The following is a 20,814-nucleotide window of genomic DNA, read 5'->3' as shown; positions in this document are numbered from 1 at the left end:
AACTCTGCGTCCTGAATGCAGCCTAAATCGCAGAAATCACTTGACAACAATTGACTCAGTTATGTTTAAGAGCGCCATGTGCGACTAACAGCAGACGACAGAGCTGCTGCTAGTACATCGCGAGTCGCTGTCTCCCCGTGACGTCAGACTGTTTTTACACGTCACTGCGAATAGGCCCCCTCGATATCGAAACAAGTCTTTTTTTAAGGTAGCGGTATTGAAAATATATTCAATGCATTCCCAAGCACCAAGATGTTCTCTTTAGGGTTCTTGACACCAATGCTTTTATTTAGAGAAACCATCGGGAAATAGTTAAAATTCGTGTCAGTACTCATTTAAGCAGAACAATAACGTAGCAGGTTACATATGTATAAGCCGGACATACTTTTTTTTTGTTTTTTTTTTTTTTTTGGAACACAATACAAGAGCTCTCTATACATGCTTCACGGTCTTCTGTAACATTGCATTATCGTGTGCTTCTTCAAGTGTTTCGTCCCGTATTCCGCGCTGTGCAATTCCATACATTATGAATCGTAAGAGAAGTTCACTCTAAAAATGAGAACGAAATAGTTCCGTTAAATTCGGCCGTAACGCGATAACATTGTGCGTAAGTGCACTCTCAGCTTTCCATATTGCCCCTTGCAAGATGGCCGCAGGCCGGTTTCGCCGGCTTCATTCGCTCACATAGTCTCGTGTAGGGACCCTGTACTCCAGAAGTTTTATTATAACCTCCTTGGGCTAAGAGCCTAAGATTGATGGCACAACCTAGCACAACTGCGGCCTCCGCAATTAGCTTCGGCAGGGGACGCCGCGGGAACCAATCGCGGAGGCCACGGGCACGATGGCGAGTTCAACGTTGCGTACAAGCTCACACTACGGCTAGTTTGCGCTTTGTATTTTGTACGTTGTGGCCTTCCGCGCTCTCATTCCAATTTAGCTGAAATAACTTCCCTCTTTCCATCCCATGCATTTCGCTACATTACATTATTGTATCAGAACTAGAAGAGTGTGCAGACAGCATGGCCTCCAAGACTACCGCGCGTACAAAACTCTGTGGTGCCCCCGGATCCGGTTCTGCCCTGTCCGAGACTTTATAACTCAAACAGCCTTAACAGTAACTGAAAAGATGTTAATCAATCCACGGTCGCGAATGCCAAGAAAGTTCATTGAAAAATATCACCGTGTTGAGAATCCAGGGAGCGAAAAGTGTGAAAGAACTTGAATCACTTGATGGTATTTTTCGTTAACATTTTCGTGGTATATTAATGTCCCGGGCCTCAATGTTCTAGCCTGCGTATGCCGCGAATAATTAAAAGCAGTTTTTAGAGGTGTATCCGTCTGATGACGTCATGATCTGCACTTTGATCGCGTGGAAACAGCACATGCCGGCGTTCGGCTGCTCGCATCGGCTCGCTCGATCGATCAATCTTCCTTTCTAGCCGCTGCTCGTTGTGGTGTGCAAGTTAATTTGGGCTTTCACAATGTACAAAAAATTGTGTTTCTTGAGAAACAAGAGCATCCAAAACAAAGTTGCATCCGAAAACCCGCTCCACCCTCACATTTAATTCGAAGCGACTGTTCCCTGCAAGCACAGCAGTTACAACCAGTCAGTTGCATTGATGTACCGCATAACGGTTAACGAAAAAGATATTCGTTCCTTTGTATTTCAATCATTCGCGCAAAATAACACTTGCCTGCCACTCGTTTTGAGTTTGATATTTGAGTTGGGCTGGCCAGTCCTGACACTTAAGATTGACAGCTATTTTATGTGTAAATTACATCGCAGTCCGATAACTTCTGCCAGTTGTACCTGACCATGGTTAACAGCTCTTACTGCTTAACACATACACCGAACTTAATAGCTAGCCCAATTCATGAGTGCACAAAGTGTACATCTTGGTTCTCCAAGAATTTAACACCAGTGAGCAGATGGTCATCAGTAGGGATTCGTCACCAATGAGCTCAGAACCCGCGATAAGCACTCAAAGTGCGAATCGCATGGAGTGTAATTCACTTTGAATCATTCTCCAGATTCATCCTTGTCATAGGTCAATCATTAACCTACAGATGACAACCAAAACATGTAAAGAGACACCGGTCCATCACCAAGGACCGCGCGAAAGTGCCAAACTACACGACTCGTTTGAGTTAAAGTAGACTCCTTATATTAAATATTTTTGTGTAGTTGTAGTGGAGGCTTGCTTATCTCTGCACTTACAATTGCACTTTTAGTTAGCCCGTTTAATATGTTGCATAAATAAAAAGAAAGTTCTTATCATTGGTTAGCTTTTTGCAAACTGTGTGCGCAAGGACACAGCAACTGTTGCGTTTTTACGATTATAGATGGCGGCACGTGTCAACTCGCACTTGCAGTATCCTGACAAGTGTCGTCGATGCCGTACGAAAGAAATAGGATACAACAGCAACAAATTGTGCTACAAGCATGCTCACGCTGTGAGCACAGCCTTGATTTATTCGATCGATTTCCTCTTGAGCCGAAAATTTTTCAGCCAGCTTTACGACCAGCCTTAGACGAGTTCGCCGCGCTCGTCCGAGAAAAAGTAACGGGCTTGTCAGCTGATAAAAACACATGACGGCTGATAAAACCGAGCGCTTTTCGTTGTGTGCGTGCCACCATGAGGTCTTCGACGAATACTTCTTAAAGCCGCGCTTCAGAACACCAGCTCTGAAATGAAGCGTACCGCTACGATCAGGCAAGCGTGCCACGAGCGGTGTTCCGTAGGAGCCCGTTTCACGCACAGCGTCGTGTTGCTACTGCTAATTCTAGGTGGTTACTCGTTCTGTATGTGCTGTACGCGTGTTTGTGGTACACACGCGCACGTATCTCGTCGCAGATGTGGTCCCACGTGCGTCGGGAGGCACCGTGCCCATGCGAATTGTGAAGCAAGCGAGCGGCTTTGACGGAGCGTTCGCGGTGCACGGACAACAGCATCGGCAGCGAGCGGACCGCGCGACACCGCGACCCTTCGCGGGACCCGAACACCTGAGGCCCTTGCTGGGTCGGTGCTTCAGTCGCACGGCTGCGGGGTACGGTGTATGTTAAGAGGACTTGTTGCTGGGCTAGTTGGTTCATAATGCTAAAACTGCAGTGCGCAAATTTAGTACGGGACAAAGAAGAACGCACACACACACACAGCTAAGGACAAGAACTAACTCGCAAGTATCTTTATTGTGAAAAAACTTTCCTACATGTATACACTGTAAAGCCGGCAAGCGCAAGCGCACTGCCCATCACAGCCACAAAAGGACATAACCGCAGTATGCAACTCAGATCATCAAATATAAAAAATGTGTGTTCTTCTTTGAGCCTTACTGAATTTGCGCTTTGCAGTTTAGCAGTACGGTGTATGGTGCACCCGCATGTGAAAGCATTCAGATTCAAAACAGAAACGCACGATACACCCTGCAGTGTTGTGTGCACACCCGACCTGATTAGAGTGTACTAGAAGCGCTTATAAGACACTCTAACCTGATTACACATGACATTCTTTGCACGTTTGCGTACTTTTTTTCATTTGTGCAGGTATCGTTACACCCTGTGTCCATTTGACAACGTCACGCAAGCTGAAGAGAGTGCCCGTTGGAACGCCTACAGCGGCGTTTTAGGGTGTGTTTTCAGTCATATCAATTCTGTTGTACTGTGCTTGCCTTAAAAAGTTCGTTTTTCTGACTTGCATCGAGTAGTGGCACGTCTCGGTGTGTTGTATATTCGTTGTTGTAGTCACATGCACAGTTGGTGAGAGGCACGGGTGCAAACTAGCACACGCATGCACAAATTAGGTAGAAAGCTACTTAATCTGCTGAATATGTTTCGTGCACTCCCGTCTTCCCGCTACGTACATGCCTACATCTTTTAGTGGCTAATAGCAGTTGTAATCGTTGAGCTGTTAGGCCAGTAGTGCAGCGTACTCAAATCGTTATCCCTTAATGAATCGACACATTCTTACCTTGTTCCGGAACCACATCTTAAAAAGTGACAAACTACGTAGCCCAACCTCGCACTATGCTGCATTACGTAAAGAGGTATTAGCATGACATTCAGTTGAACAGGCAAGGAAAGTTTTATGGCCGCTAAGGGCAACTGCAAATTACTGCTAATGAGAGCAGTAGCAGCAGTAGCACCCTGCTGTTAGAGCATGCACGGCATTCTGCAAAACCATACTTGGTTGCAAACCATCGCTTTCAGGATTCACTACATGTTGGTGTCTAACACTACTCCCCAACTTTTCCATGCTCAGCGTGCCATAAAATCTCTTATTTGTTTCTATAAGCAACCTACGCGGCAGGCTATATTGGGGCAGTCATTTCGTGCATCATTGTCCAAATGTAGTAGTCACTCATATAATCTGGCACAATGCAAGGATTCCTTTTGTTCGATTCCATCCCTTGCCTAGCGTTCAGAGTCTGTCAGTACCCGCAGTAAGGTAGGGAAAGTGGGTGTTACTCTGGCCTGTGACTAAGCATGAAAAGCAAGAGCACTGGATTACAATATGCATTATCCCAGCCAGAATCGTACATCTGGCTAGGCTCTTTGATCCGAGTACTAGTAAAGAGTCAGTGCGATTCCCATCCAAAAGTTGCGTCTTGTATGTACCGTCAGTGCATATTCAAGTGCGAACAAGTTACAAATGACTTAAGTGTGTTACGTTTTCCAGTTTACGGGGAGCATTTCTAAATGGTGGCTAATTGCTTAAGTTTGTGTGGTTTATTTCACTTAAGTTCACTGCGTTTCTTAGGAGACACGGCTAAAAGCCAAGGGAACGGCCGATTAAAAGAGCGCTCGTGGCCTCTGCGATAGGCTGCGGCAACGTTGAGGCCGCAACACCAAAATGTGCACCTTTGTCCTCATTCTGCTTAGAAATAGACTGCATAGGAATTTCATAACACACGTCTATGCAGCACATTTCATCAGCTGCTGTTGTGCTACCTGCATGAAATGGTACTGCATGATGAACTTTATTTGGCCATTGTGCTGTGTAACAATTGAGTAGATTAAAAAATGAGACATGGTACTGGTCTTCTGCTCAGCAGTACTGTCTTTTAGGCTGGTTAGTTTGGTATAGTTATTGGCCCTGCAGAGTTAATCGACAAGCACCGAAAAGAATAAGGACAGTTCAGTGTGCTCTATTGATAAGGCTTTTGATGTTGTTCTTGTTAGCTCTTCATTCGGCACTAACGGTGTACTCTTCAGCAACTTGCTAGGATGGCAGTTGTAACTTGCTTAACATGTTGCTCTAGAAGAAGTTGTTCTTGGTCTAGTTGGTGTCTAAGCTGAACACCACCTTTTGGTCTAGATGGCAGTCAGTTAAACACCATCTGAGCTTCAGCTCGACACAGGTGCGTGTAAATTTGCCGGGCTTATGGTGCATCAAGTAACGTTATTCACATTCTTCCCGCAGTGTCTGGCAAGGATGGTCGGCTGCCAACGGGAGCCTCAGCGGCATGCACTACGGCAACGGCGACAGCTGCGGAACGCTCAACCGCTCAGTTGAGGTGTGTGACCGTGAAATGCACCAAAGACTTTCGAGGGAAACTGCACGGCAAGTCAAAGGGCATGTAAAGCGATGCGCATTTGTTGCCGAAGACATCTATCGACGTCATCATTATTGTCGGCCTCTTTTTATGTTCACTGCAGGACGAAGGCGTCTCCGAACGATCTCTGTTTGCCCCATTTTGTGCTAGCCAATTCCATTTTAACCCTACGTACTTTTTAATTTTGTCGCTCCATATAACTCGCTCCCGTCCTTGGCCACATTTCCAATCCATTGGGGTCCATTTCGTTCTCTAACTGACCACCGGTGTCTTGTCACTCCAAAAACAGTTGCACCCTTTTAGGGTGTCCTTCAGTGACACAACAATACTGTGATGTAACTCGTTTTGTGCTTCTTTTCTTGAAGACTGTGAAATCCAGCAGGAGTTCTCATGCATTAGTAAAACAAAAAAAAAGGCCCAACTTCATGAGGAAAAATGCAGTCCGAAGCCACTACTTCCGAGCACATCCACGGATATACACCAGTGCTGTATGCCCAGCTTTTTACAGCACAGCTGTATATGGCTAGGGTTCCGTGCATATTTTTTTTTATACATCAATGAAAACGTATGTACCACATGTTTTCGGCATGTTTCACCACTCACCACCAGTCAACTAAATATGGAGAGGGGAACACATGGGCGGCAAACACCAATTAATATTGTGCACAAAACACCAAGCTCACATGGCAAGCCAGACAAGACAACGCATGTCGCAACAAAAAGACGCATGCTGCTCAGGTGGAAAACTTTAAAGGAGCATGCGCTACGTACAGTTAAAGCTCGTTAATTCGAATTTCACGGGACCAGGAAAAATGTCCAAAATAGGCGAATGCCAAATTATCAAAATTATCAACAAAACAATAAACAAAGTGTCCGTTACATCAATGCATTGTCATTTTATTGGTGACTACGTAAATCCAGTGCTTATTTTGCATAAGAGCATTGTAAAAGCCACAGTTTTTGTCATTTGCGACTTCGTTCACAATGTAACCCGGCTCAAAACCCCCATTTCTGAAGTCAAAACGTCCTTTGATCCCATCCCTTATTAAAGGGGTACTGACATGAAAATTTTCAGTTGTCATTTTCTTCCGTCAAATGAAAGGCAAAGCCCTCAAGAGCCTAGAAAATTTACTGGCAGGTGTGAGTGCACCCTGCTAAAGTAAATACAGTATGTTTTTGAAAGCTACTTTCGGTGCCTACTGAACCCTGACATCGCAACACGGTATGAGTCTCTCGTCACGTGCTCTTGCATTGTGCATATTGTGACGTTTCCACGGCAGCTGTGTTCTGTGGCTCCATTAGTGACACACAAGTGGCCATTTTGAACGTTTTTGGTGACACACAAGCCGCCATTTTGAAAAGTTTTGGTACCTGATGTCATAGCGACCAGCCCTACTGCTGCGTGAAGTCACCAGAATTAGTACTGTAGCCTGACGACACGCTAGTGTCGATGTCAGTAGGTGCACCATGCAGACATTGACTCTAAAATCAAAACAAAATATCTTATCAGCACATACTGAGCTTCACACTTGCTAAGAACCATCTCTCTAATACAGGAGATTTGAATGGGAGAGCAGACTTGCCTTAGGAAATAGATGTCAGTACTTCTTTCAGTACCATCACCACGCGCACGTGATGAAAATTTTTTCGCCAAAAAAATGTCAGGCAACTGATCGTTTGTCCATCACAATGTAGCAAACGAGTTTCATGCCAGCATGCAGACCACAGCTGAAGCTCTTCATCTTCCACATCTTCTACCATGTTTGAGTTTTGTGACATTGCGCGCACACTGCCCGGATCAAAACAAAGTTACTGAGTGCCGCATCCGTGGTGGACGAAACCTTGGTCGCTAAAGGCACGATCATAGCATCCACGCATTCTGAAGACGCACGTGACCTGCGTCCAGTGTCATAACGAAACTGCTGAGCACTGCATATGCTGCTGAATAAACCTGGCTCGCTAGTGCACGATCATGGATGGAGGATACGCAGTTCTGAAGGCCTGTGGCCATTTTCGTTGTCCGCAAACACCGTTGCCGCTCCTTTGCGTCGCACATTTGCATTGCTTCGTGCTTGGTGCGCTCCGAAGATAGTCCGAATTAACGAGAGTTTGATGCCATTATGCAATACACATGTTTGCCGGGACCAGAGAACATGTCCGAATTATCCGACTTTCCGAATTAACGGGGGTCGAATTAACGAGCTTTTACTGTATATAAAGGGGACCTTCTGGACAGGTATTTTGGATTTAGTTGCAGAGTGCACGATTGGCTATGTTTCGAAATACTGTGTCTCCTCTAGCTGTGCCGTGTGCTAAACAGATTCGCTGGTCATCCAATTTCACAGACTAAAATTGCTGGCAATTTTTCTCTCTGGTCCGTTGGAACCTAAGAATAGATACAAGGTCCGTGCCCGCCATTTATCTATGCAAGACAGTCATGCTAGGTGGTTTCTGTTCTAACTGCAGGTATGTTTTCGCCACTAATGTAAGTTCTACGGATATTAAGAATGAAGAGTTTGTTGTGCCTAGTTAAAATATTGTGTTTGACTCAACACTGTTGTCGGAATGTTTGGTGAAATTCGGCAGGAAGCTCAAGTTATTGACCGAAAACCAGCTACACGGACATGTGTCTGTATGGGAAAATCACCTGCCTGAAATAAGTGAAATCCAGGTGCTTGACAACGCATAAATGAGCAAATGTGATTGGATATGGTGCCTATGCAAATTCTCTGTGGGTTGGTCAGCGACAGCAGGAGGTGGAGCTTATATTAAGGCAGGTAGCGCAAAGAAACACGGACACAAGCGAAGAATAAGTACACAGGACAAACGCCAACTTCAAACTAAATTTATTTCCTGAATCCTCGCCTATTTATCATAGATCGCAACACCACATTGTCACCATGGAAAGAACAACTGACACTGTGTTGTTATCATTTTAGGTATAAGATCAAGACGAGTCGGCGTCATGACATCCACAGCAGTATCAGTTGTTCTTTCCACGGTGACAATGTGGTGTTGTGATCTATGATAAATAGGCGAGGATTCAGGAAATAAATTTAGTTTGAAGTTGGCGTTTGTCCCGTGTACTTATTCTTCGCTTGTGTCCGTGTTTCTTTGCGCTACCTGTCTTAACATGAGTTCCCACAAACTAGCCCAGTTATCCGTTCTTGTGAGCTTACATTTTTTCTTAGGGTGTAACCGACTATAGATAACTGCAGGGAAACCCTGGGGTTGGTTCTACTGGTGCAGGTGCGGCTTATCTGCGGTCATCCTCGAAACGTTCCTGGTGGACGTGAGTGAGCCCGAGCGTTGCCGCTACGCCATGGTGCTGAGCACCCCGCTGGTGTGCCACCCGGATTCGCTGCTTGTCTGGCCCGCCCTGTCCGACCAGCAGAGGCAGCGATGGAGCCTGGCGGACAGTCGGCTGTACTCTGAGGAAACCACTCCTAAGGCATGCTAGTTACCCCCCTTTTTAAGAGCGGAGCTGTTTGAGCTGACCGTTAGTCCGTGCAGACAGAACAGATGTTATAGTAGAGTAGACTAGACCCTAGAAGCTGTGGCTCATACCCACACTGGGGAATATTATCTCGTGAACCAGCACTACCTCTCTTTGTCCTCTTCTTCATCGTTGTCTTCTTCTCCGACTTCTGCTTTACTCCCAGAAAACGTGCGTCGATTTCTCCGGTGTGGGATGCAATAACTCTGGTGGGCGAGAGAACGAGTACAGAGAGAGAGAGAGGAAGACATTGAAAGAAAGAGAAAAATAGACAGCAATAAAGGGAAGAGAGAAAGAGAAATGGAAGAGAGTGACAGAGATAGAAAGAAACAGATACAAAAATGGATAGAAAAATAATTTGCACTCATAGCCATGTCTAGTATAGAACAGCAAGGGGTGGGAAAGTGAGAGGCGAGGGGATAAAAGCCAAGCCAAGCCAGGAACAGCTAGGTGCCCACCAGCTCTGCTGTGACCCATCCTTGCGCGACTTACTACAACCTGCGCAATTTGTTTTTCTCTTGGGTGGCTTTACGAAGGGGTGAAGTCCTCACTGGAGCCCACTCGTACTACTATATAACACGATATCCTGTTTCGAAAACTTTGTTTCGTAGTGTTTCTGACACATCTCTTGGAATAGTCAGAAGCGTACAGATTTCTAACACATTTGGGATTTCCATTTCTTCGGTGAGTTTTGTTTGGGTGTATGAAACGCCAGTTCCACGCAAGAACTCTCTAAAGGAACTCTTGTTTTTTACAATAAGCACTGGCACAGTATATTGAGTGGCACGGTTCGTATTGAAGACTGTGACCAAGACTGCGCTCTATTACAAAAATATTTCACCCCCTTGCATTTTGGATCTCTTCTTGCTCATACAAATTGCAGATTATGATGTCTTCAATTCTTGAGTGCTGCTGTTGACCCGCCACAGGTTGCATAACGCACAACAGACTCGCTGCTATCTTCCATGCATGCACTCCCGAGTCGCAGTGCTAGTTTTAACATCCGAGTTGACTAACTTATTTTTTTTAGAATGACTGTAAATGTCGTTGCTGTTGTTATAACCTTTTGTCAAAACGACCGTACATGTGGTTGCAGTTGTCATAGCATTCTTTAGAACCACTGTACATGTTCTAGCAGTTGTCCTAACCATTTGTCAAACATGTCCTTTTTAGAATTCTCATCCAAGCTAGAAAACAAAACAGAAACAACGGATCAGTCTTGTCGCAGCCATGTCTGGCACGAGGCCATGTTTATTCTCGGTGAAAAGGGGCACGTGGTAACACTAAAAAGATGGAACCGTGATCTTGTGCCACAGTTATCACGTGTCCTTGCAGCCGCTCTTATCGACAACTGTCAAAGCCATAACGACGAGTCTTCTTCGCTGCATCGCAGGGCCACGCTGCGGAGTTGGCGCAGATCCTGTGGGAGTCTGGTCTCGGCGTGGCACCGCCTACGCCGGCGGCGCGGCCCGCCTTTGCCAGCCTGGCCGTCCAGTGCCACACGGTGAGTTCCAGACAGATTGTTCTCGGAGGTCTCGGAATGTTAGCAACACTGAGCCTGAGAGAATTGCACCGGCTTTTCACTGCAGGCATACGAGGAGCTGGCCTAGGAGCGCATGAACGGCTGGTGCAGGACCTCGTGAAGACGACGAGCCTGAGAACAAGGAAACGGGACCATCAGTTGGCAAGAACAAAGCCCATCATTGCCACAGCTGCTGCCCGTACAGCAAGATCATAGCCCACTCGCCCTGCAATAATGCCTTAGCTCTGTTTGCGAGCCAGCTGACAATCATAATGTTCTGGCACGTGTAAAGTACAGTTCGTTGTTAAAGGGAACACCCGACAAGTAATGAACGCAGCACAGTCAAACTTTGACATAATAGAATTATTAGCAATAACACAGCACAGTCGAACCCAGACATATCGAATCTGAAGGAAAGAGTTCTATATATAGATGATTAGGCATACAGTCGGCTCTTGTTAACGGAACCTGAAGGTACCAGGAATAGATGTTCCGTTTACAGAGAGATGAACAAGCGTGAAGCATTCAAGTATGAAACCAATCATATCAAAAGCAGTTGTTCTGTTTAAGGGATTTTTATTTACTGAGAGTCTGCTGTATCGAAAACATATTCAAGGGGATTTTACAACTCTTCGATATACCCAATAATTCATTACATGCGGGTTCAACTGCAGTATTATTATGTCTAAAATGTCTCTCATCGACATCAGCGTGCAACGAATAACAGATGCCCTGATAAAGACAAGTCCCATAGTTGAAACATTGGCTCTATTGGCACTCCTTGTTTAATGGGTCCTCATCACTCTAGGCTACCATTTTTCTTTCAGTAAAACAAAGGTATTTCTAGTCGGATGAACCAGCCATACAGTAACGCAGTTTGATTGAAAACTGCTATCTTTCTTCTTCTAGTCAGCTGGAAATATATAGATAAGACATTTTCCTGATGTCATTATGTCACCTTGCTAGGATCAACAGCAGAATATACTGATGTGTTCCCTTTAGCAGTGAACTGTATGGTACATTCACTTCCTTTATTCATGATGGGCTCGGCCAGCTAATGCACTGTTTAAGTGAGGCTAAGTGCGAGGTTGCTTAATTATAGTTATTCCAGAGCTCTATACCAAAGTCATCGCTTCAGTAAGCAAAATCTTTCCATTTCATTGCAATGTGCAACTAGTCATAGTTCTGCACTCTCCGTGCGTCACGTAAAAAAACTGCCCAAGTCTTGCAGTTAAGGCTTAGAAGCTATCGTCACATTATGCAACCGGCCTGTGGCCAATGGTCACAAAGTCATTTTTTCAATAAAACGTGCTGTTCATACATACTGTGTGTTACTGAAACGAAAAAAGTCCACAGTTTCTCCCAAAAGGCGAAGTGTCGATAGCTGTAGCAATGCATTACACGACTGATACAAAGTGAGGTTCATATCTTTATCGTCCCCATATAGTAATGCCAAAGAATTTTGCTTACTAACCAAAATTAACCAGCTGGCTGTCACGCGCGCACGGACTAACGTGAACACATCTCACTCGACGAGCATCAACTCTAGCATAAGGAATGGCACAGTTGTAAGTGAAAACACGCGTCCTGTCATATTGCTTCTGGCTTCTCCAAGATAATGTGAGCTACAACAAGCGTGCAAACAGTGCAATAAAGACGCGAGACTGGCCACGTCCACTTGCTAAGCCTTTGCTTAGCAAGGAAAGGCTTAGCAATCGCCCCCTCACCCAAACTCAAGCTTGCCTCCCCCTCTGCAACCACACACAGACCTCAATGACACCTCGCGTCTAGCCCTGCAAGTCAAGAGGGGTGCTCTCTTTGATCCTACCGTGTGCGGGGCACAAAAGGATGTTATCACACTTGCACTTCAACCTAACCCAACCCACTGCTTAGTGAACTTTAAAAGGGTATGGATCTGAGCTTGTTGGTAATACTTTATGGGTTTGAAACAGCACGAAAAAAACAAGGACACAGAAAGAAACAGACAGGACCAAGTGCTTCTTTCTGTGTCCTCGTTTTTTTTTCGCGCTGTTTCGAGCCCACTGCTTAGTGACAGCACTCCTCTGCCTGGAGGGTCCTTGCAATTGTTATCACAAAACTTTTCTTTAGAGAGTACACTCGCAATTGCCATTTAATAATGAGAGCTACCTTTCCTTCCTAAAGGCACTTGTCTCAACCCTAGTAGCGCGCGCACACAAAAAGTGCACAATCTTTCTGTAGCGGGCGTACCTTGTGGGGTCCCAAGCCCGGTTGCAAGATCAGCTCCTGTTCAGAGGCCGCTGCCAGGCGCTCCAGGCTCTGTGAGAGTCAACAAACAGTGGTGCCATTAGTATCGTTATTATTGGATAATGTGGTCGCGAATGCTCTAGCGCACTGAAGTTGCAAGCGACTGGTGGCAAATGTTCGCTTTTGGTTGAAAAACTGGATCAGTAGCTCAGTGCTCTATATTGCTGTCATGCAAGTGCAAATTCTAGCACTGAGCCAAAACCATCGTTTTTCAAACAGAATTAGCCATGGTGCAGTTAAATTATATTCAAGCAAATGAGAATTCTGTGCCATTCAATAATGCATACGCTTGCCAAAACTAGATGACACGTCTAGATTAACGACTTTTACCGTCCCGCAGGTGCAAATTCAACAGAGAATTTAAATTAAAAAACGAGCGTGCACATGTGTTCTATCGCCAACCTTGTCACATCTCACCACTAAGTTTGCAGTCAGCGCCAACACTACAGTAAAAGCTCGTTAATTCGAATTCCACGGGAACGCTGAGCAATTTCGAATTAAACAAAATTCGAAATAATGAAAGTGAGCAAAAATGGGTGGATTTCGGGGGTGGGGGCACGAAAAATATTTATTGGCCAAAAATGTCGGTGATGACCATCTGCTTCTTTTCTCTGAATGCCACAGCTGCGGCTCTCTGTTCCAGCGCGCGGACGCGGCGCAGGGAATCCTATTCACCCTCTTCAAAGCTGAAGAAGAGACGCGCCACATTAAGTGCCTCCATCACCGCAGAAGCTGACGGGCGCACAGGCGCTTCGTCATCTTCGTCTTCCTCACCTTCTGGCACTTCAGCAACAGGCTGCGCGCCGGCTACTTGAGCGATAATGTCCTCATCAGTCAGGGCACCACACACCGATGCACCGGTGTCATCTTCAACATAATCAGCAAAACGTACGCCCCGAAGAGTGTCGCGCAATGCCACTGGCATGAGCTCCTCAGCCCCGTCCACGTCGACGTCACAACTATCCTGCGCACTTCCAGCTGCAAATCCACTGTGGCGGAAACAGTTTGCGATTGTGGTCGCGGTCACCTGTTCCCATGCGCGCACCAACATGTGCATGGCAGTGAGCAGCGTAATGCCGAAGTCCTTCCTGTCGCCCGCGCACAAAATCATTCTCTCCAGCATGTGACGCCTATAAAAGCACTTGATGTTCCTTATCACACCCTGGTCCATTGGCTGTAGGGCCGCAGTCGTATTTGCTGGAAGGAACACTAACTTTGTTGCTCTCAGCTCAACGTCGACTTTGTGCGCCGAACAGTTGGCGACGACAAGAAGAACGCGTCTGCCGCCCAGTTCCATTCGCCTGTCGAATTTCAGTAGCCACTTCCTGAATAGGTCACCTGTCATCCAGGCTTTCTAGTTTGCGGCGTACTCCGTCGGCAGTGACCGAATGTTTTTGAAGCACCGTGGCTTGAGTGCTTTGCCAATCACAAAAAGGGGGACCTTTTCCGTACCGGTCATATTTGCGGCGACCAGAACAGTGAAAACCCCCAGTGACACGCTCTTTGCTGCGCTTGCCGCCGGCACAGCTGTCTCCCTTGTAGGTGATCGTCTTGTCTGGCTGCAACTTGAAAAATAACGCTGTCTCGTCAGCGTTAAACACATCCTGTGGTGAGTAGCTCTCCAAGTACTGCTGCAGGGTGTCGCTTCTCCAAGTAGCGCATGTTTCGGCGTCCACTTTCTTTGCCTCGCCGGATAACGTGCGGAATACGAGATTGTGCCGCTCCCTGAAACGATGAAACCATCCCTCGGAGGCGACAATGTCTTCAATGTCCAAGCGCAGGGCGAAATCGGCTGCCTTGGCCATGATGATAGGGCCGCTCAATGCGATACTCTGGGCTCTCATTTCTTTAACCCAGATAATCAAAGCCGACTCCAGTTCCGGGAACTTCGCTGTCCTTAGCCTTTTTCGACTGGCGCCAAGACCCTCGGCTTCATAGGCGTTTTCAATGGCCGTCCTGTTGCGTATGCAGGTTGACAACGTGCTCGGAGGTATGCCGTGCTTCCTCGCAATTTCGTATTTGCTCGAGTTCCCTTGGTCAACCTCTCGCAAAATCTTCACCTTCTCCTTGACAGTCTTCGCGCAGTAGTTTCCCCGCGGGATCTTGCAACTTCGATGCGGAATAAGACGGCTTGACGGCGTGAACGAACAACGTGCTCGAGGAACAAAGTGACGCTGCCGGGTGCGGCCTAGGACTGCTAGGACTACTCCGCCGACTCCTCAGCGACCCGCGGGTCCCGCGTATACAAGTGGCGCCAGGCGCTGAGATAGCGGGAGGGCTACGGAAAAAAAAAAATGGCTCCCTGGATTTCGGAGGCCATACTTTGCTCGCCCTTTGCTCGGAGGCCACTTGAAGCTCGAAAAAACCGGTCGTGCCACCTATCGTTCGGCCGTAAAAGCTTCCACTAGTGTTTGACGATGATGACGCTCGGCGGCGCGCGCTTCGAATTATCCGTAGAGGCGGCAATTTCTGTTCGAATTAACGAATCGTTTTACACATGGTCTCCTATGCACTGCGGACCGGACTGCGGCGACCATTTCGAATTATCCAAAATTTCGAATTAATGAGGTGTGAATTAACGAGCTTTCACTGTACATTGTGAAAGACGTGGCCAACTGCAGTTTTTTAGTTTGCGTCCTCGTTATGAACTCTGCAACACAAACAACGAAAAGGGGATGGAGTCGGCACTGTGAGACAGCCACTCACCCCAAAAGAACTCAGCAGGGCCACTGCGTCGGGTCGATTCAGGGACCGTACCGAGGAGATTGCGTCCGTCAGCTGCAACATACATGTTGACCACTGGTACATACATGTACAAGCACTGAAAAACATTGGGCAAGCATGGACACATAACGTAAACACAACTACTGCAATGCAATCTGTCTAAGATTGGGTACAACAGCTAACCAGGAAATTGCACAGTGCATAGGATAAACCAAGCAATAGTACCTCTGATCAATCATCCAACCAAACGATTTTGATTTCATATAAGAACATTTTACATCGATTTGTTACAGAGGTGAACCCCAGAACTTGTCAAGTTCTCAGAGGGCATGTAAGTAGTGGCACTGTATTAATTTTTAGTATGCAATTAATGCAAATGTAAATAAGAGCGCGAGACAAAAGTGTGTCACTAGCATTCATGGTAAGCTAAACAACATGACAGCACATCTGATTTTTGCGACTGCAATGATTATTCCCACGTCGTGGTAATCCTGATATCCTGTGTTACACCGCCCCGCTGCAAACGTTGTTGTAAAACTCCACATTAGTTTCACAGGGATAACGCAGGGATGGCACAGAGAGTACACAGTTCTTTTATAACAATACGCTTCAAGAGAGGCTGGAAAGCAGTGGAAACATTAAATTAATGCACTCAAGAGCTCTTTGACGGTAGATACTCCAAGTGACTTAGGATCCAAAGGATTTAACAAAGAGAGAGGAGAAAAAAATGGGTTTTAAAAAAGTGAAACGTATCGTTACAGAAGTAGTTGATTGTTTATAGTGCATTTGTATATGAGAGCTCGTACCATGTCTACTGTTGTTTGGCAGACATAGCACCGCTTTATGTGGACGCGCTCACGTTGACACCTAGTGGCACATCTCCGCACCGACCACTAACGCCTATGATCATGATTTAACCTTCGCGGTACCTGAAGTTCTTAACATATACGTGGACACCGCATATAGTGAATCTCGCGCAAATATGGCATCAACAAGCACATAATAAACACCGATACTCCATGTGCACTCCTTCAAAGCGTCCTGAAACGCTACGCGCGTCGTATGTTCCCTCTAGCCTGGCCGTTAATTTTCACAGGGCGAGCGGGGAACGCAGTGTGACAGCCAGACGAACGTCGGAGAGCTATTTTTCAATATGGATGGATGCTATGAGCGAGGCTTGGGCAAAAGCCACCACCTTGCGGTGTGTTAAAGCGTTGACAAAAACACACTTCTATTGGAAACGCACCGAATGAGACGATTGTAGCAACGACGCGTTTTTTTTTTTTATCGGGGCATTGACACATGTCAATGCCCCGTTATGAGGGGAACACTCATAGCATCCATCCATCCAATAGCACTGTGAAAGGAAAGTGAAAGATGAAAGGCATGTTCATGTAGCCTCCGTAATGTGTTTGGCGGTAGCTCAGTGGATTAAACGCCCACCAGCCATCATAGCGGATCGAGAGGTCAAGGGTGAATGGAACTTTTTCTTATAGTTTTCTTTCTTTGCGACCTGATGACGTTCATTTTGCTGACGTATTTCCGTGACGGAAATGCATCATGAAAGTCTTGGTGGATCCCGGCATAAAACACTTTCGTGTTAAAACTGACATCAGCAGTCGGGGGGGAGAGAGCAAATGTCTGAAATGTAACGGAATGCATACTTTCGATAACGTGTCTCCTTCCTGCCTCTCCATGAGGGCGTCAGCAGGCTTGGCTTCCAGAGCCTTGTACGTCTCGAGATGGCGACCGGCTTCTTCAGCACTGGGCAGAGGAAGAAAGTCTTAATTAACCAATTCAAGTGTGCTATTCGGCTATTTCATTTACAACACATATACACTCATGCGAGCGCTGCACTTCTTTTTTGCAACCCTGATAAGGGTCAGTCAAACGCGAATCCATTTGTTTGCGCCAGTGCATAACCCTGTTGTTCTTCTTTAGCATGAGATGGAACGCTGTCACATTCACAGTGCAAATAATTGTTAGTTTCACAAGCAACGAGTGACACTCTTGTTTCGCTTCCAAACACTTCCAGTCGAGCACTTCCTTCCGGTTTTCCAAACATTCAGAAAAAGTCTTCTAAATATAAGACTGGTATGAAATTGATGGTCCTGTTTCAAGTTAGTAGTTATATTGGATACATATGATATCGGAGCATAAGTTTACTTAAGAGCCAGTGAACTGTCAGGATACCTAAAGAAAATTAATTGAATGGTTTAACTGAAAGAGCAGATGCATTTCTTGTGAGCAGCTGGGATTGTTGCGCCACCTGTCGGAGCAGATCTCAACCACATGCTGCTTTCTACATGGCCTCTGAGATCCGCTTCGACAGGGCACGAAACAGAAACTTAACCCAAGGAATACTCCAGGGCGCACAAATGAGAACATGCGAGTGCCACTACCACAAACCCAATTCAAAGATTAGGGTCGTCTCCAGACTTTTTTTGTTCACGCATTACATAGTACGTATTGGAAGGGCTGCCACAGTATCTTGAAGAAATGGGGCCGCCAAAAACATGAAAAAGTATCTTTGTGCGCCAACAGGTACTGTCGATACAGTGACTTGAGTTCTCCCCAGAAAAAAGAAAAAGTGAAGATAGGCTGTCATCGAGGCTGCAAAAAAAAAGAGAACCTACCGGCCGGATCTTTTGAAACTAGTACTAGCCAACAGCTTACCTCCATGCCAGCAACATGGTGCAGTCAGCCAACAGGGACACCTGGGACAGTTCGCGAAGACTGGGATGGGGATCGGCCTGCACAGCAATCAAAAGATTCACAGAGCTCAGACGAGGTAGTCAGCAGCATGAAACAGTAGGAACATACTTGGACTAGGTGCACAGTATCGGTGACTGAAACAAGGTGTGCGTACCTGGTTGGCATAGAAAATGGCGATTGTTGCGCCATCAGTGGGCGACGGAGACACCAAGCTGATGCATAGCACGCAATAATAGTGAGGACCTCTCTAAATGAATTTAGCAATCCAGCGATCACCCAGCACTCACTAGTAGAGCAAACAGCCACCGCGTGCCAGATATCGCATTTCAATCCCTGAGCAGTGTTCGAGAAAAGAATTGCTATGGTATTCGAATAAATCTGGTGTGTAAGGTTCCTTGAAATCTTCAGCATAAAGCGTTTGGTTCACACCAGCAAGAAAAACGAGGTGTTTTTTGCTCTATAGTATGGTACGACACGACAAGGCAGGAAGGGTCCCACCCACTGACCGAAGTGCAGCAGCCGAGTACCTCCACACTAAAGAAATAGTCGCATTCATGTTCTCAGCCACACTCTCCGTTTGCAGTATCGACGGCCATCCAGATCATGGGATCTAGTCTATAGTATGCACGCTCATTGATGAAGGCTTGTAAGGTCCTTCTAAAGTTGCGCACAATTATAGGCAGACTGATATTTCAAGTAGCACTTCAAGACTGCTTTCAGTTATGTCATGGTAACGGGAACTAATTTTAGTGTAGGCCAGTCAAAACATGCCTAGAGATTGCCACGGCATGCCTTCCAAGCACACAAGTGGGACCGATCACTTGCAAACCACAACCTTTTTTGGGAAATACCATAGCCTAGTTCATTTACAGACAGTGATCCGGTTGGTTTCCTTTTAGAAGCCAAGTAGGACCATCACGTTGCCCAGCAGGCTTCTGGTATAGGACAGTTTGGGTTTCAACCAGCACCATTTGATTACCGGATTGAACCGGCTGGCACTACTTGCAACCACTTGGGTTCCCAGTCCAGGATTTTCAAAGAGAGAGGTGGACCCCAACCTCTGTTGCCGGATATAAGCAACAATGCATGCGATTGTTATGACTGGCATACTGACCACGTCTACTTGCACCAGGAGCAGGCGCAGCTCGAAAGCACGGCCCAAGGAGCGTAGCCGGCTGTGGATGTATCCGGGGAACAGCTGGTGGTAGCGTAAGCTGCGCACATTTTAAGCACGTGAGTCGGCAATCAATGAAAGACTGAAGTTGGTAGAACAACATAAGCACTCTATGTAAAAGGTACTGTACTCGGTTACAACCTAAGAAAAAAGTGTCAACTCCGCCTACAGAACAGCGGCGCGCCTGCACTTCACCTGTGAAAGACAGTCGTGCTAGCTGATTTCCGCTCGAACCGTAAGTACTTTTTCTCGGCTGATGCAAACACTACGCATATAAGTAGTTAAAGGTTCGTCGTTATTATCTAAAAAGTTATGTTTGGCTGAGCAGCGATGTCGCAGTCCCTGAGAAAATTTATCAGGACGTTTAAGCTTCCGACCTAAAACCAGCGACACAAACGTGTCTACGGCAAAGTCTCCTATCTGAAACACACGTGATGTGCTTGACGTCACACAAACGAGTAAGCGCTATTGGATGGAGCGGTGGCTGTGGGCGGAGCTGACATTTTTCTTTTCTTAGGTTGTAACCGAGTAAAACACAAGACGACAGTACGTGAAATTGGGCCACTTGGTTTGGGAATACCGCGGCGAACAACACAGACTACAGGATGAGGAACACGCACCAAGCGTAACGAAATGTCACGCGCGCTAACCTGAGGTACAACGCGCACGTTGTCTGACCCAGGACGTAGTCGGGTTCGATGTCTCCGAATTCCCACGGCACGCTGCGGAGGCTTTTGAGCAGCGGGTTCCCCTTCTGTAAGATCACAAACAGGGCAGTGTGATCAGGTACAGCGCGATCGCAATTAATGCACCGGCAACAGTTCATCAGCAAGTAGAAGTAGCCGACGCTACGAGCGAACACTCGCCTGTCGTGAACTGACGATGAGGGCTCCCGATCGGCCCTTGCCTGTAGGCTCTGGAGGCCTGCGATCGTAAGGAAACGAAACGCGCGTTGTTAAATTAAAGCAACCACAACACAAGAGCGAGTTACATACTTTTCAGAGTCGCCGGACATTGCGACGGGTCTTGCTACCGAACGGAGCTCTGAATCCGATGCAGGTGAACAGGCAGCAGCTGTTCTAAACCTCACTCGAGCAACCTTTGCAACTGCACCGAGCTGTCGATGATCCTTTTTTCCACTGAAGAGTGCTTACACCGCAGCACGCTGAAAAAACATAAGCGCGCTTCGTTGTTATCGTTGTCACGGCTACCCGTCGAAATAGAGAGGGGAGAGGTTTCGCTTTAATTTCACGTCGCCGCATGGGCACCACAAACGTTGGCCAAGCCAAGTTCGACAATTGAACCGGTTGAACGGTTGAACCTGATGTTCAAACCTGTGCCACT

The 20,814-nt window shown here is 46.5% G+C and overlaps 2 protein-coding genes across 2 annotated transcripts; one reads left to right on the top strand and one right to left on the bottom strand.

Annotated features, from left to right (window-relative positions):
- Positions 1-2,399: 2,399 nt before the first annotated feature.
- LOC119399972 (N-acetylglucosamine-1-phosphotransferase subunit gamma) lies at positions 2,400-8,999 on the top strand. Its single transcript, XM_037666875.2, has 5 exons — positions 2,400-2,788; positions 2,856-3,048; positions 3,545-3,628; positions 5,421-5,514; positions 8,803-8,999. Exons 1-5 carry the CDS (start codon positions 2,692-2,694, stop codon positions 8,851-8,853), a joined length of 519 nt encoding a protein of 172 aa, XP_037522803.1. The 5' UTR covers positions 2,400-2,691; the 3' UTR covers positions 8,854-8,999.
- Positions 9,000-10,637: 1,638 nt separating this feature from the next.
- On the bottom strand, positions 10,638-20,666 carry LOC119399971 (DNA excision repair protein ERCC-1). Its single transcript, XM_037666874.2, has 9 exons — positions 20,466-20,666; positions 20,337-20,394; positions 20,121-20,224; positions 19,411-19,510; positions 18,258-18,334; positions 17,246-17,345; positions 15,564-15,635; positions 12,801-12,869; positions 10,638-10,703 (listed from the first exon to the last, which is right to left on the bottom strand). Exons 1-9 carry the CDS (start codon positions 20,483-20,485, stop codon positions 10,656-10,658), a joined length of 648 nt encoding a protein of 215 aa, XP_037522802.1. The 5' UTR covers positions 20,486-20,666; the 3' UTR covers positions 10,638-10,655.
- Between the last annotated feature and the right edge of the window lie 148 nt (positions 20,667-20,814).

Source organism: Rhipicephalus sanguineus, chromosome 7 (assembly GCF_013339695.2).
Source record: "Rhipicephalus sanguineus isolate Rsan-2018 chromosome 7, BIME_Rsan_1.4, whole genome shotgun sequence".
In the NCBI taxonomy this organism is placed as follows: domain Eukaryota; kingdom Metazoa; phylum Arthropoda; class Arachnida; order Ixodida; family Ixodidae; genus Rhipicephalus; species Rhipicephalus sanguineus.
The sequence above is the reverse complement of the archived record's forward strand: the minus strand, read 5'-3'. Positions and strand labels throughout refer to the sequence as shown.

Bases quoted from the DNA above. Each gene is read 5' to 3' on its own strand.
- LOC119399972 (XM_037666875.2), top strand. From the start codon at position 2,692: ATGAAGCGTACCGCTACGATCAGGCAAGCGTGCCACGAGCGGTGTTCC. The intron at 3,049-3,544 runs GTACGGTGTATG...TCATTTGTGCAG, and splicing joins TTCAGTCGCACGGCTGCGGG to GTATCGTTACACCCTGTGTC. The intron at 5,515-8,802 runs GTGTGTGACCGT...CTACTGGTGCAG, and splicing joins CGCTCAACCGCTCAGTTGAG to GTGCGGCTTATCTGCGGTCA.
- LOC119399971 (XM_037666874.2), bottom strand. From the start codon at position 20,485: ATGTCCGGCGACTCTGAAAA. The intron at 17,346-18,257 runs GTAAGCTGTTGG...TCCTCTGCCCAG, and splicing joins ACCATGTTGCTGGCATGGAG to TGCTGAAGAAGCCGGTCGCC. The intron at 15,636-17,245 runs GTATGCATTCCG...TGTATGTTGCAG, and splicing joins AAGGAGACACGTTATCGAAA to CTGACGGACGCAATCTCCTC.